At 45.3% G+C, this 15,750-nt stretch overlaps 1 protein-coding gene across 1 annotated transcript in view; it reads left to right on the forward strand.

Annotated features, from left to right (window-relative positions):
- NBEA (neurobeachin) overlaps positions 1-15,750 on the forward strand; it is a 1,994,973-nt gene that overhangs the window by 192,551 nt on the left and 1,786,672 nt on the right. Inside the window, 1 exon segment of the mRNA XM_030200381.1 lies at positions 1,950-2,071. Coding sequence (XP_030056241.1) covers positions 1,950-2,071 — 122 coding nt within the window.

Genomic DNA, 15,750 nt, shown 5'->3' on the forward strand with positions numbered 1-15,750 from the left:
GATGGAATGTTTTCATTGCTATCTTTCTCATTCACAGCTTCTAACACTTTAGGATGGAAACGCTGCAAGTGTCTTTTTAAATTTGATGCTCTTGTAGGTGCATTTTTTTCATATCCACTGAAACTGCTAATTTTTGCATCACATGCTTTTTCACCATCATCATCTTCTATAATACATTGACATACATAATGTTTCCCATCTGTTGATATTGTAAAGCGTTCATAAACAGCAGACTTTGTCATGTTTCCTGACATTCTTTTTGCCATTGTGAATGGTGTGCCACTTCCACTAAAATATAAAGCTCTTCTTGCAGAGAGAGAGGAAGTTGGGTGGAGTCTCTCTGCTGCCTTATCTGTGTGTGCTGAATGATCTTCTCTTGGAGCTTAAGTTCACTGTGGGGTCAGAGAGGAGGTGCTCTACAGCAGGTCAGTAAATGCAAAGGGAGACTGAGCACAGGGAAGCTCTCCAGCAAAATAGTTCAGCTGGACTTCACACTAGTGAAACAACTAGGTACTAAGCTTTATTCACAGCAGAGAAGTACTTTATTCAAATGTATGAGGAGTCGGTACATTTTTGCCGACTCCGACTCAATGTACCCAAAATTGCTGCTGACTCCGACTCCACAGCCCTGCATCATACACACCCTACACAAAGCCCTCAAATCTACTGTAGGAGTAGCAGAGTTTTCAATTTATTTTGGAAGTTTACCTAGTTAGCTCTGCTCTATTCTTTTTTGGTGGATTTAGTAGGAGAAACTGTCTTGATGCCAGTTGGTGATTGTGTGGCATAACAAATGATATAACTGAAATAAATTAAATTCCTGCTTGTCAATGGAAAAAACATTGTTGATCAGCTGTAATAGGTTTTTTCTGTAGATGACGGAATCGATCAGGCACTCAATCTGTCCTACTTCACTGACAGTTGCATTCATTCTTGAGCTTTGGTAGTAAGCTGAGCATACTTCTGCACACAGGAAGGGATGAGCATATTTGGAATTTTGTACTAAGTTCTTGGCTCTGGGTAAGTTTTTCTGTCCAGCTTATGTGGAAGAGGTGGTGTTTACTTGTTAGCCTTGTCAATCCTGCTGTCTACAGAAAACATTTGTTGCAGGTGAACAGAAATGCTCTAAATACTTGAAATTAGATGGTTTATTCCAAAACTAAGCTCAAGGTGAATTATATTTAGGTACGTGCGTTATTTTCCTACACATATGGGTTCTAAGACTTTTGTATCACTGGCATTAGAGAATTATGTGCCTTGCGCAAGGTCTCACAGTATCAGTAGGAGAAATGGGAGTTAGACCCTTCCTTCTCTAGTTCATAATTTTTCTCTATTAGCTTAGTTCTGTAATAAGTACGCGTGCATTAATTAGCTGTAAATTTAATAAATAGGTTATTATTCCACAACAAGCATTAATAAAAGTAACTGAATAAAAAAACTCTGGGAGCCAAAGGCTAGTATCTCTCCAGACAATGGAATGGTTATTTACAAATAAGCTATTAATTTACAAATGAGTATACTGATTTTAGCTGTCTTTTATCCTTTGAAACTCATCCCAAAGCAGCAATATTTCAGTGTAACACCTGAAGCAGCTGTTGAATATTGCTATACAGCCAAAATAAACAATAACCAAGTCTTTACAAATTCATAGTAATGTTTTTAGTGATAATGTTCTTCTATATTCAAATATTTCCCAACTTTTGCAAACTGTTTCTTAGTGATGGACCAACTTGCACTTGCACTTTCTATCTTTTTGCAACTACTTTCTTAAAGCGGGTAATACACTTGTTAATCTTATTGAGCGGCTTACCTAGATTAATTTAATCATATGCAAATCTAGATAAAAAGAAATTTATGAATATTTGAAAAAAAAAAAAAAAAAAACAGGATCTGTTTTATACTTTTGTACTTTGAAAATTGATAATTTTGTGCTTATTTTCTTTGTTTAGGCAATTGCATTGCCTCCTATTGCTAAGTGGCCGTACCAAAATGGTTTCACTTTGAACACATGGTTTCGTATGGATCCATTAAACAATATTAATGTAGACAAGGATAAGCCTTATCTTTATTGGTAAGTTTAATTTTATGATTTCCATTTTTTATTTTGTAATATAAATTGTTAAATGTAAGAGTTTCAGCAGTAGATAGTTTTCCTTGCATTGGTACAGAACTTTGCAGTTTTTTTTCACTTGGTCTAAACTTATTTTAATAGAATTTCTCTGTCTCTGTTTAATACAAATGTGTGTTTAGTGCAGCTTCTTCCCTTATTTTCATGGTCATTTTCAGGCCAATTGCATAAAATCAGCCTTCTGTGAAATAATGCATGGCATGTTAATGGTGTTACTGTGTACTTACGGTAAGTAACTATCCTTGTTTTTCTTCTAAAATGTTTAAAAAATAATATACAATTTAACCTCTACAAAAGGCTTTCCAGTATTATTAAATTCCTGTGGTAGCCAGTCTATATTTACCCTAGATCGCTCTGCATCTACAGAATAGTTGTGGAATTTGAATGGTGTATAGTGGTAGTGTTCCATTTCAAAAGGGATTATGGCTAAAATGTTTTGGAGGAAAAATAATTTCAGTTAATGAAACCCTTTTGATTTTTTTTTAAATAGAGTGCATATGTGGAAAGTTCCCCCCCCCCCCCAAATACCTATTTGAAAACTACTGTATGAATACAATACAATATTAGCTCCTAAATACTGCAGTTGGCCATAAAGTTGGATTCTAGACTAAAGAGGCTAGTATAGAAATTACATAGAACAAATCACAGATTTAACATAATCATCTGTTGCATATAAAAATGTTTGCAAGGAAAAGTTAATTTTTTTCTAAAATGCATATAGTTATTTTCTTACCTAATATCTAATGGAAATAAGTTCCATTTATTAGTAGCTCAATAAGAGATTGCTAAAGAAAGCATTTCCTTGTATTTGACTTATTTCACAGAAAGAAAGCGAAGAACTAAGTGGTTTTGATTGTTTAAGGAACTATCTGAGGAGGCAATTTTTAATAAGTGTACCATGTATGGATGACTAAAACCATAAATGATTCTGAATACAGTTGAATATAATTTAAATATAGATAGAACTTCAACTCATATGTGCTTTAGTCACACAGAAGCAGGCCCTATACTTCCCAAATCCTCTCGCAGAGGTGTGAGTATATGTGTGGTGTCTCTCTAAACACACATTTTATAAAACACGCACAGACATTACAACTTCACCCCTGTTCTGCCCAGAGTTTGCCCCTGATAAGACAAGTGTGATCTTCTGTATATATATATATATATATATATGTGTGTTTCCTTGTCATCAAGCAGATGAATCCATTACGAGTGGGTTGTCCATCAACCAGCAGGGGGAGATAGAGAGCACTGAAAAACCATAGTGCCTCTTGGCCAGCTAGCTCCATCTGCCTCTTCAGTATTCTCTGTCTCCCCAGCAGGGTGGTTGCAGCTTGTTCAAGCTCCTTCAGAAAATCTGCCTGGGGTGGCTCCTGTGCTTTTGCCAGTTGTAGCAGGGGTGTTGTGGCTGATGGTGCCCACTTTAAAGGCAAATAGGTTAGCCCTTTTCCTGCCTTACCCGGCCCCGATGTGGAAGTAGACAAATAGGCAAGCCCTGTCCCTGTCTTTGCCCACGCTGTGGATGCAGGCACATAGGTTCGTCCTTTCCCTGCTTTTCCTCCGGAGTTGGAAATTTGCCTCTTTCGCTGTTGCCTCAAACTTTCCTCACAGCGTTTAAAAAAAATAAATAAAAAAGTTGTGTCGCGCTTTGGTGCTGCGATCCCAGAAAAGAGGTTTTCTTCTGATTGTGCAGCGTGACCGGAGCTCGGAGACTCGGTCTGGTGAGGTAAGAGCATTTTGTAGCTCCTCCGGGGAGGGCCCGTGTTTGGGACGATTTTGGCGCGAATCCGCCATTTTGAATTTCCGCTGCTTTCGGCGATGGCTGCTGAGAAAGTAAAGCGCTGTTCCATTTGTGGCAAGCACAAATCTGCAGCAGGGCTCTGTAAGGCATGCTTTTCAGACGGTAGAGCCGGCCCGAGCACGGCGAGTGATGTTCCTTCCCGCTCCGTGGAGCTGGCAGCGGGCGCCATTTTGGAACAGCATGGCGTGACCCCGCTAAGGTGGAGGGGTTTGAGGCTAATAAAAGAGGCCTCTTGTAGAGGCTAATAAAAGAGCTGTTTCCCTCGGACTGGAACTGGGAGGCCAAGGTGAGCCATTTTACCCTGAATTTGTTTTATTGTTGCATAATGCATACGTGTTAAAAAGAGCTCTTCCCGCAGGGGTCCTCTGCAGCCCTGCTTTCTGTATCCCCTCCAGTGGAGTCTGGGCTTGGATTACCATCAGGCGCGTTTTCCCCTGACAGATTGCCGCAAGACAAGCGCAGAAGGGTGGATTCCCCTTCAGAGAGTGGCACACCCCCTTTCCCCCCTCCCCGTGGTCGGGATGTGAGGACTCTGAGGGGTCTTTCAGGCCTTCGTGGTCTGGAGAGCCAGAAGATGGTGCAGGATTGCCACCGGATCCAGATTATCCTTCTGTGGTGAGGATTTTCCACCGCGATGAGCTGCCAGCGCTTATTACTGATGCCTTGCAGGTCCTCTCTATAGAAGACCCTGGGAGTACTGAGACCTCCTCCGGTAATCCGAGGATGGCAAGTACTAAGAAGCCTGCTCGAACCTTTCCTTTGCATGACTCCATCCAAGAGCTTATCACGGCTCAATGGGCTGAGCCCGAGGGGCCTTTGAAAGTCGCCATGGCTATGGGGCAATTATACGCTTTAAGTGAGGAGCATTTGGCGCGCCTAGCAGTGCCTAAAGTGGATGCCCTTGTCATGGCTGTGACAAAGAAAACTACCATCCCAGTGGAAGGAGGAGTTGCTCTGAAGGACATGCAGGACCGTCGCCTGGAGGCAGCTATGAAATGGTCCTTTGAAATTTCAGGCCTATCCTTACGGGCGTCTGCATGCAGCTGCTACGTTGCCTGAGCCTGCCTCGCTTGGTTACAACAGGCAGTGGAACAACCCGGAGATGGAGCGGAGCCCCTTATGGAGGTGGCATCGCGGATGGAGTCGGCCTTGTCATTTTTGGCTGACACCCTTTATCATCTGGTCAGAGCTTCGGCTAAACAGATGGCTGTAGCGGTGGCGGCTCGCCGTCTTCTGTGGCTACGGCATTGGGCAGCTGACATGGCCTCTAAGCAAAGGTTGGTGAAGTTGCCCTTTCAAGGCCTTCTCCTGTTTGGTGAGGAGTTGGAGAAAATTGTGAAAGGCCTGGGGGATGCAAAACCCCAGCGCTTACCCGAGGATAGGCCGCGGCCTTCTTCCAAGGATCAGGTGGTTCCCTCCTCTTACAGACCTCACTTCCGTGAAGCTAGAAGGTCCTGCCCAGGGCGTTCTGCTGGGTTCACTTCGCGTGCCCGTTTTCAGCAGAGGAACTCCTTTCGCTCGGACAAACGTGCCGCAGCGGCAGGCTCAAGACCTGGAGTTCAAGGGTGAGCCTCTCAATGATGGTGCGCCAGCCCCCTCCTCGATTCCTGTGATAGTTGGACGACTTTCCCTCTTTCTCGAGGAGTGGGCCAAGATTACCTCAGATCAGTGCCCCGATAAGAGACATGTTTGTGGAGTCCCGATGCGGTTCTGCCGCCAAACGGGCGGCAGTAGAGGAGACCTTGCAAGGTTTGATTCACATTGGGGCGGTTTCCCCCGTGCCTCTGGCCGTTACTCCATTTGCTTTGTGGTGCCGCGAAAAGGAGGGTCTTTTCGGCCTATCCTGGACTTAAAACAAGTCAACAAGTCTCTGAACGTGCGGCATTTTCACTTGGAAACCCTGCACTCCGTCTTAGCGGCGGTACAGCCAGGAGAGTTTCTCACGTCTCTGGACCTGAAAGAAGCTTACTTGCACATACCAATTTGGCCCCCGCACCAGAGGTTTCTGCGTTTTGCGGTGATGGGAAAACATTTCCAGTTTCGGCCCTTTGCCTTTTGGCCTCGCTACAGCTCCCCGAACCTTTTCCAAGGTAATGGTGGTAGTAGCTGCTTTTCTCAGGCGAGAGGGTATCCGGATTCTCTCGTACCTAGACGACTGGCTCATCAGAGCAGACTCTGCAGAAGAGAGTCATCAGGTTACAGCCAGAGTGGTCTCAGTACTGCAATCTCTGGGCTGGGTCATCAATATAGCCAAAAGTCACCTGACCCCCTCTCAATCTAGAATATTTGGGGGTCCGGTTCGACACAGCCTGGGGGATGGTCTTCCTACTCGAGCAAAGGCGGTGCAAGCTTCAGAACCAGATCCATCTGCTCCTGAGGATGCGTTGCCGGCGAGCTTGGGACATAGTCCAGCTGTTGGGGTCGATGATGGCCACTTTGGAAGTGGTGCCTTGGGCGAGAGCACCTGAGACCTCTGCAGTGCTCCCTGCTTCAACGGTGGTCTCCAATATCTCAGGATTATCAATGCAGACTCACGTGGCTCCCTGCAGCCTGGCTCAGTATGGAGTGGTGGCTCTCAGACAGCATGCTGCGGCGAGGAATGCCGCTAGTGCTCCCTGATTGGTGCCTGGTGGTAACAGATGCCAGCCTGAAGGGCTGGGTTGCACATTGCCGGGGAAGGCATGCCCAGGGTCTTTGGACATCCAATGAGTCGGAGTGGTCCATCAATTGCTTGGAGTTGAAAGCGATTTTCCAGGCGTTGCTGGCTTTTCAATTGACCCTGGAAGGATTGGCTGTTAGAGTTCTGTCGGACAACACGACAGCAGTGGCCTACATAAATCGCTAAGGAGGCACTCAGTGCATAGCACTAGCAGCGCAGGCCGCATAGATTTGCCACTGGGCCGAGCTTCATCTGCAACTTCTGTCAGCAGCTCATATTGCAGGTCAGAGCAACATGCAAGCCGAATATCTGAGCAGAAATCAAATCGAACCAGCGGACTGGGAACTTGCAGACGAAGTATTCCTGCAGATATGTGGCAAATGGGGAAAGCCCGTAATGGATCTTATGGTGTCAAGCAGAAATGCCAAAGTCCCGTGCTTCTACAGCAGATGGAGAGATACTCGCTCGGCAGGGTTGGATGCCTTGGCTCAACCCTGGCCTCAGGGCCTCCTGTATGTGTTCCCTCCGTGGCCCTTGATAGGGCGAGTACTCCTGTGGATTCGGCTCCACCAAGGAGAGGTGGTTCTCATTGCCCCGGATTGGCCCAGGAGGCCGTGGTATGCGGACCTCCGGTGAATGCTGATAGAGGATCCCCTGCCGTTACCTCTGGTACCAAACCTGTTGTCACAGGGCCCGTTGACCATGGAGGACGCCTGCTGCTTTGGTCCTACGGCATGGCTATTGAGAGGGCGCAATTGAGAGACAAGGGATATTCCAGTAAAGTCATTTCCACTCTCCTACATGCCCGCAAGTGTTCCACTTCCGTGGCTTATGCCAGGCTTTGGCACCAATTTGATGCTTGGTGTGCTTCTAAAGCAATTACACCCATGCGGGCTTCTGTCTCGCCGATACTTGACTTTCTGCAGGATGGTTTACAAAAAGGCTTGGCCTATAATTCCCTGCGTGTTCAAGTGGCAGCCTTAGCATGTTTTCGAGGGAAGGTTGCTGGCCTCTCTCTGGCTGCTTGCCCGGATGTGACACGGTTTCTTAGAGGGATGCTTTGGCTCCGTCCTCCCGTGCGTGCTCTGTGTCCGGCCTGGAATCTGGGGTTAGTTTTAAAGGCCCTTCGGGCCACTTAGGCGAGCTTCGGAGAAGGATGTGACCTTAAAGACGGTCTTTTTGGTGGCCAAGACAGGTATCTGAGCTCCAGGCGCTGTCCTGTCGAGACCCATTTCTGCAGTCCGGAGTAATGGTACGTACGGTGCCTTCCTTCATGCCTAAGGTGGTTTCAGCGTTTCACCTAAACCAGCCTATCTTCCTGCCCTCCTTTTCTTAAGAGGAGTTTCCAGAAGCCTATGGGCAGTTGAACTTCTCAATACCCTGTCCTCACTTGCATTCCAGGGCTCTGTCCTTTCCTGGTTCTCTTCCTACCTCTCCCTCCGCACCTTTAGTGTTCATTCTGGTGGATCCTCTTCTACTTCTATCCCTCTGCCTGTCGGCATACCTCCGGGTTCTGTTCTTGGTCCCCTCCTCTTTTCTATCTACACTTCTTCCCTTGGTTCATTAATCTCATCCCATGGCTTTTCCTACCATCTCTATGCTGATGACTCCCAAATCTACCTTTCTACCCCTTATATCTCACCTTGCATCCAAACCAAAGTTTCAGCGTGCTTGTCTGACATTGCTGTCTGGATGTCTCAACGCCACCTGAAATTAAATATGACCAAACCCGAGCTTCTCATTTTCCCCCCCAAACCCACATCCCCGCTCCCCCCGTTTTCTATTTCTGTTGATGACTCTCTCATTCTCCCCGTCTCCTCAGCTCGAAACCTTGGGGTCATCTTTGACTCTTCTCTCTCTTTCTCTGCTCATATCCAGCAGATTGCCAAGATCTGTCGTTTCTTTCTTTACAACATCCGTAAAATCCGCCCCTTTCTTTCCGAGCACTCTACCAAAACCCTCATCCACACCCTTGTCACCTCTCGTTTAGACTACTGCAATCTGCTTCTTGCTGGCCTCCCACTTAGTCACCTCTCCCCTCTCCAGTCAGTTCAAAACTTTGCTGCCCGTCTCATCTTCCGCCAGGGTCGCTTTACTCATACTACCCCTCTCCTTAAGACCCTTCACTGGCTCCCTATCTGTTTTCGCATCCTGTTCAAACTTCTTCTACTAACCTATAAATGTACTCACTCTGCTGCTCCCCAGTATCTCTCCACACTCGTCCTTCCCGTGCACTCCGCTCCATGGATAAATCCTTCTTATCTGTTCCCTTCTCCACTACTGCCGACTCCAGACTTCGCGCCTTCTGTCTCGCTGCACCCTACGTCTGGAATAAACTTCCTGAGCCCCTACGTCTTGCCCCATCCTTGGCCACCTTTAAATCTAGACTGAAAGCCCACCTCTTTAACATTGCTTTTGACTCGTAACCACTTGTAACCACTCGCCTCCACCTACCCTCCTCTCTTCCTTCCCGTTCGCATTAATTGATTTGATTTGCTTACTTTATTTATTTTTTGTCTATTAGATTGTAAGCTCTTTGAGCAGGGACTGTCTTTCTTCTATGTTTGTGCAGCGCTGCGTATGTTTTGTAGCGCTATAGAAATGCTAAATAGTAGTAGTAGTAGTGCGAAGGGCTCTGTTGCAATATCTGCGCATGTCAAATGCCTTCAGGACCTCTGACCATCTTTTTGTTCTTTTGTCAGGTCCGCGTAGAGGGTCTCCAGCGTCTAAGGCCACTATAGCCCGTTGGCTCAAAGAAGCTATCTTTTCAGCATATCTGCTATCTGGCTGACCTCCGTCTGAAGCCTTTAAGGCACATTCCACAAGAGCGATTTCCTCTTCTTAGGCTGAATCTGGAGCACTCTCTCTTCAAGAGATATGTATTGCAGCTACTTGGGCTTCTAAGCTCTTGTTTTCCCGACATTACAGGCTGGATGTGGCTGCCAGGAGTGAACCGCATTTTGGAGCACAAGTGCTGGCGTGTGGTGTGGCTTGTTCCCACCCTATCTAGGGATTGCTTTGATACAACCCACTCGTAATGGATTCATCTGCTTGATGACAAGGAAGGGAAAATTAGGTTCTTACCTTGGTAATTTTCTTTCCTTTAGTCATAGCAGATGAATCCATGAGCTCTCCCTCAGTGGTTCATTATGCGATTCATGTTACTTTTATGTTCAGTTTTTTCTGTAGATATGTTCCCTCATTGGGAGAAGTTGGAAAACAGTCTTCAGGATTTCTGTTCAGTTACAAGAGGATGAGTTCATTCCCTCCAGGAGGATAAATCCATTCCCTCCTTTGACTTATAGCTCCAGTTTTGGGGCGTTCATCCGCTGTGAGGAAAGTTCATGTTCTTATGCTTTGCGGTGTAACACTGCTTTGGAAGCTTCAAATACTGAAGAGACAGATGTAGCTAGCTGGCTATGAGACACTATGGTTTTTCAGTGCTCTCTATCTCCCCCTGCTGGTTGATGGACACAACCCACTCATAATGGATTCATCTGCTATGACTAAAGGAAAGAAAATTACCAAGGTAAGAACCTAATTTTCCCGTGTGTGTGTAAGACTTTAACACTGGCTGAACGAATAGAAGTTCTTAAAAAAAATTAGAAAACAAAGTCAAGCATCTATTGCTAAAGAATGTGGTGTCAATCCCATTCAAATTTCATGTGTCTTGAAGCAGAAAGACCAGCTTCTGGAAGACTGGCAAAACAATACAAATCCACAACGGAAATGAAAACGGGCGGGAAAAGCTGAGGAGCTAGAAGATGCACTTCTTCGGTGGTTTACTCGAGTCAAGAGCAGACAGTTTCCTGTCAGTGGTCCACTGCTTATGGAGAAAGCTAACCAGCTAGCTGAAAGTCTTGGACTAACTGAATTCAAAGCCACTGTTGGATGCTTGGAAAGATGGAAGTGGAGGAACAACATAAAATGCAAGAAACAGCATGGTGAGAAACAAGACGCTGATGACTTTGCTGCTGAAAATTGGGTTGTTTCAGTTCTTCCTACCATATTGAATGAGTTTGCACCTCGTAACATTTTCAATGCTGACTAAAACGGTCTCTACTGGCGAGCGATTCCTAATGGAACACTTGCATTCTAACATGCCGAAACTACTGGAGGTAAAACATCGAAGGACCGACTGATGATCCTCCTTTTGCTGCAATATGGATGAGATTAAGAAGTTGGAACCCCTCGTCATTGGAAAGAGTAAACAGCCCCGTTGCTTCAAGAACGTTAAGCAACTTCCTCTGTCATACGAGGCTAACGCAAATTCATGGATGACTGGGCAAATTTGGAATCATTGGCTAAAGAACTTAGACACTAGAATGCGGGCACAAAGACGATCGGTTTTGTTGCTTTGTGATAATTGTGCTGCACACAGGGATGATGTCAGGCTTTCTAATGTCAAGGTGGTCTTCCTGCCACCAAACACTACCTCTCTGATCCAACCTATGGATCAGGGCATAATAGCCAATTTCAAACAACATTATCAGGCTCTTGTGCTACGTCGTCGGATGAACGTTATGGATGACCAGACTGGCAAGGATAAACATGCTGTTGAACTGGCTCGTAATCTATCACTGTTTGATTCCCTGCATATGCAGAAAGAAGACTGGAATCATGTTACACAGGCAACCATTGTGAACTGCTACAAGCTGGCAAGCTTTAAGGATGTGGAGAGGGACGAAACAGATGCAGCTGTTGCAAACGTGTCAGATGAAGAGGTTATTGACATCCTAGCCGGTGTTACTGAAGAGGAGTTTCATCGCTATGTAGCTGTTGATTATGATCTACAAACAGCTGACGACAGCACTGATGTCGAGATATGCGTCTACATGCAGGCAGCAACGGCTGATGATGAAACAGGATGAAATTAGCAACGAAGCACATGCTGACGAAATTCAACAACCTCCACCTGTCACTGTTGGAAGGGTATTGGAAGGGTGCTGGAGAGTCTCAACACCGTGCGGGCCTATCTGGAGGCCACTGGATGTCAGTGCTAGGACAGTTTTCACCGTCTGGCAGACGCAGTCTTTGGAACTCACAGACCCATTAGTGTACAGAGGACTATAACTGATTACTTCAAGTAAGTCTAATGTCAGTTAACGGAGACTATACTGTACGTATAATAATAAACAGTACTGTACATACGTTTATCAGATGTCAAGCTTCTTTGGGTCACAACGGTTAAGTGCATTTCTTTGGTCCCAGACCCTTGCACTTAAGTGGATTGCACTGTATATATGTGTATTTGTTTTATATGTGTGTATATGTGTGTGTGTGGCCCCAAGGAGGCGTGAGGATTCCACGTCCTCGGTACCGAGGAGTGTCGATGACGGGCGAAGGCTAAGAAGCATCGACATTGATCTCCTTCCCGTCACGGTACTGAGAGCTCCGGGGAGCCGAGGGATGTGGCACCCGAGAAGCGTCGGCACTGGGAGGACCGCTCACCCTCCATTCAGGAGGTGCCAGTGTGGTACAACCTGTGCTACCAGAGAAAGAAGAGAATGGATTCTATTCCAGGTACGTACTTGTTCCCAAAAAGAAGGTCCCTGAATACATTTATTGTTAAAGAAAAGTTTAGGATGATTTCCCTGGGCACCCTACTTCCCATGATTCAGGAAAAGATTGGCTATGCTCTCTGGACTTCAAGGATGCCTATACTCCCATTTCGATTCTTCCCACTCATAGGAAGTATCTCGTAATCCAAATAGAGAAACACCACTACCAGTACAGCATTCTGCTGTTTGGCTTGCATCAGCTCCCAGTGTCTATCTGTAGTTATAGTGCTTTTGCGCAGACTGGGAATATGTGTTTCCATGTCTGGATGATTGGCTGGTAAAGAGCACATCGCAGGAGGGAGCGACCGTCAATTCACCTAACTATTCGGGTGTTGGTGCTGCTAGGATTTGTGATCAATTACCTCAAGTCCCACCTTCACCTGGTCCATCAATTGGCGTACATAGGAGCTCTGCTTGATACATTGCAGACTTGAGCCTATCTTTCCCAGGTTGCAGACTCGAGCCTAACTTTCCCAGGTGAGAGCAGAGGCCTTGATAACACTTGCCTTGTGGGTTTGAAGCAGCAAGCAGATCACTGTTTGGCAAATTTTGAGATTAATGGACTACATGGCCCTAATAATACATGTCACTCCCATGACATGTCTCCATTTGAGAGATCCCAGTAGTCTCGGGCAGCTGGGAATCTATCGAATGTCATCCAGATTCCTTCAGAGTTGACTGATGTCCTTCTCTGCTGAACAATTTGGCTGAATTTGACTGTGGAACTACCATTCCAAATTCTACCCCTCAGCTTCGGATGGGGAGATTATGTGGATGGGCTTCACACCTAGGGTACTTGGTCTGCTCAGGAAACAGCTTACCATATCAACTTCCTCGAGCTCAGGGCAATTTGTAACAATCTAAAGGCTTTCAGAGATTGGCTACAGGACTAAATTACTCTCGTTCAAATGGACAACCAAGTAGCAATGTTCTTTGTGAACAAGCAGGGGGGTACGAGATCCTACTCCTTGTGTCAGGAGGCTGTGGGCCCTCTTTCACGGAATGGTCCTACAAGCCACGTACCTAGCAGGAAAGAACATCTGCCTGGTGGATAGACTGAGCAGGCTTTTGCAATTGCACAAGTAGTTTCTCAACATGGACGTAACTCGTAAGATCTTCTGAGAGTGGGGCGCACCCCCTTGTTGGATCTTTTGCCATGTATTTCATTAAGTGGAGGAGTGGCCTAGTGGTTAGAGCAACGGTCTTGAAATCCAGAGGTGACCGGTTCAAATCCCACTGCTGCTGTTTGTGATCTTGGGCAAGCCACTTAACTCTCCATTGCCTCAGGTACAAACTTAGATTGTGAGCCCTCCTGGGACAGGGAAATATCCAGTGTACCTAAATGTAACTCACCTTGAGCTACTACTGAAAAAGGTGTGAGCAAAATCCTAATAAATAAATAATAAGGTTCCCCTATTCAGGCTCAGATCACTTGGCAGACTAGCGTCTTGTGCCTTTATTTTTTATTGGGGAAAGGTTTTCTGTATGCATATTCTCCAATAACTCTCATAATGAAGACTTCGCTAAAGTTCAAGCAAGACCGGGGAACTATGATCCTAATCTCCCTATATTGGCCAAGGGAGATCTGAAGATCTGTGGATGTTGAAGCGTAGAATTCAAATCCTTAGATTTGTCAGAGGGTGTGTTTTGCATTTTGCTGGCATCCAGGGAAGACTCTACTAAGAAGAGTTGTACATTTAAATGGAGGAGTTTTGCCATCTGCTGTGAGGGCAAGACCTTAGATCCTCTCACTTGTCCTACACAATAACTGCTTGAATATCTCCTGCACCTCTCTGAGTCTGGTGTGAAAACCAACTCTGTAATGGTTCATCTCCGTGCAGTTGGTGCATATCTCTGTGTAGGAGGTAAGCCTATCTCTCTATAGCCTCTAGTAAGCTTCATGAGAGGTTTTATGTTGACAAAGCCACCCGCAAAACCACCAGCTATGTCATGGGATCTCAACGTTGTCGTCACCAAGCTGATGAAACTCCTTTTGAGCCACTTGATTCTTGTCATCTGAACTGTTTGACCTGGAAAGTTGTGTTTTTGGTGGCGGTCACTTCAGCTCGCAGAGTCAGTGAGCTTCAGGCCCTAGTAGCTGATCCATCTTACAATAATTTTCACCACAATAGAGTAGTTCTCTGCATGCATCCTAAGTTCCTTCCTGAGGTAGTGTTGAAGTTCCATCTTAATCATTTCCCCAAAATCACATTCCCATAGTGGTGAAAGTGTACTGCATACCTTAGATTGCAAACAAACCTTAGCCTTCTGTTTGGAGCAGTCTAAAGCCTATAGACAGGCCACCCAGCTTTTTGTTTCTTTTGACCAAATCTGATAAGGGGTAGCCATCAGCAAATGCACAGTTTCTAATTGGCTACCAGATTACATATCCTTCACTTATGCCTAGGGTGGGCTGACTCTAAGAGGTCATGTCAAAGCTCGTAATGTCAGAGCCAGGGCAGATTTGGTAGTCCACCTGAGGTCAGCCTTCATAGAGGAGATTTGCAAAGCTGTGACATGGTCTTCTGCCACACATTCACATTTCATTAATGCCTTAAGCAGGATACCCGAAGTGACTGCTGGTTCGATCAGGCAGTCCTGAAGAATTTGTTCAGTGTATGGAAACCAACTCCATCTCTATAATCCCAGTTTTCTTCAGTTTCAGGCTGCACCTTCACAACTAGCATGTAAATAGCTTCAGGTTAATTATCTTTTAGGCCTCTATGTTTAGAGTATCTGTTGTCCTACCATTGTTTTTTTTCGGTGAGCCTAGTAGTTAGGTATTCCCAGATGTGAGAATACAGAAGGCCTGCTTGTCTTTGGAGAAAGCAAAATTACTCACCTGATGACAATGATCCTGCTGGATGAAAAATCTCTCGAGTACAGTGAAGCAATCCTTCTAGAAGGACAAAATGATAGCCGAAGATAGAATTTACTGAAAGAGCGAAGCTATTCATCTATAGCAGGTGTTCTCCAAGGACAGCAGGCCAAGTATTTACCCCCAAGATCTACATCATCTAGATCTACAGAAAATAAAAGTAAAATGTCATGTGCAGAAGTACCATGGTTTTGTATTATAGTAGCTAATGGACTTAAAAGATACTGAGTAGCAAAGGAGATAACATGGATCCTTGAGGTACTCTGTAATTTAAAGGTTGAGGGTTGGGACATTTTTCCACCTGTTTAACTGTAAAAGATCAGTCTATAAGAAATGAACGAAACAATGTCAAAACTGTACCAGATAAACCATTTTCTTCAAATTGACTAAGCAAGAGACTATGGTCTATTAAAGTGTTTCCCAAGTCAGTCCTGGAGTACCCCACTTGCCAGTCAGGTTTTCAGGATATCCACAGTGTTTCCCAAGTCAGTTGTAGAATACCCCCTTGCCAGTCAGGTTTTTAGGATATCCATAATGAATATGCATGAAATTGATTTGCATATACTGCTTCCACTGTATGCAAATCTTTCATGCATATTGTGGGATACACTGGTCTATTAGATCAAATGAACTCTCTATAACTGACTGCTTAAAGTACTCTGTCACTTGTGAACTTTAATGCAATACCACTCTGTATTTCTCATTCCAATAATGGCGATCGCC

The sequence above is a fragment of the Microcaecilia unicolor genome, chromosome 4, assembly GCF_901765095.1.
Source record: "Microcaecilia unicolor chromosome 4, aMicUni1.1, whole genome shotgun sequence".
In the NCBI taxonomy this organism is placed as follows: Eukaryota; Metazoa; Chordata; class Amphibia; order Gymnophiona; family Siphonopidae; genus Microcaecilia; species Microcaecilia unicolor.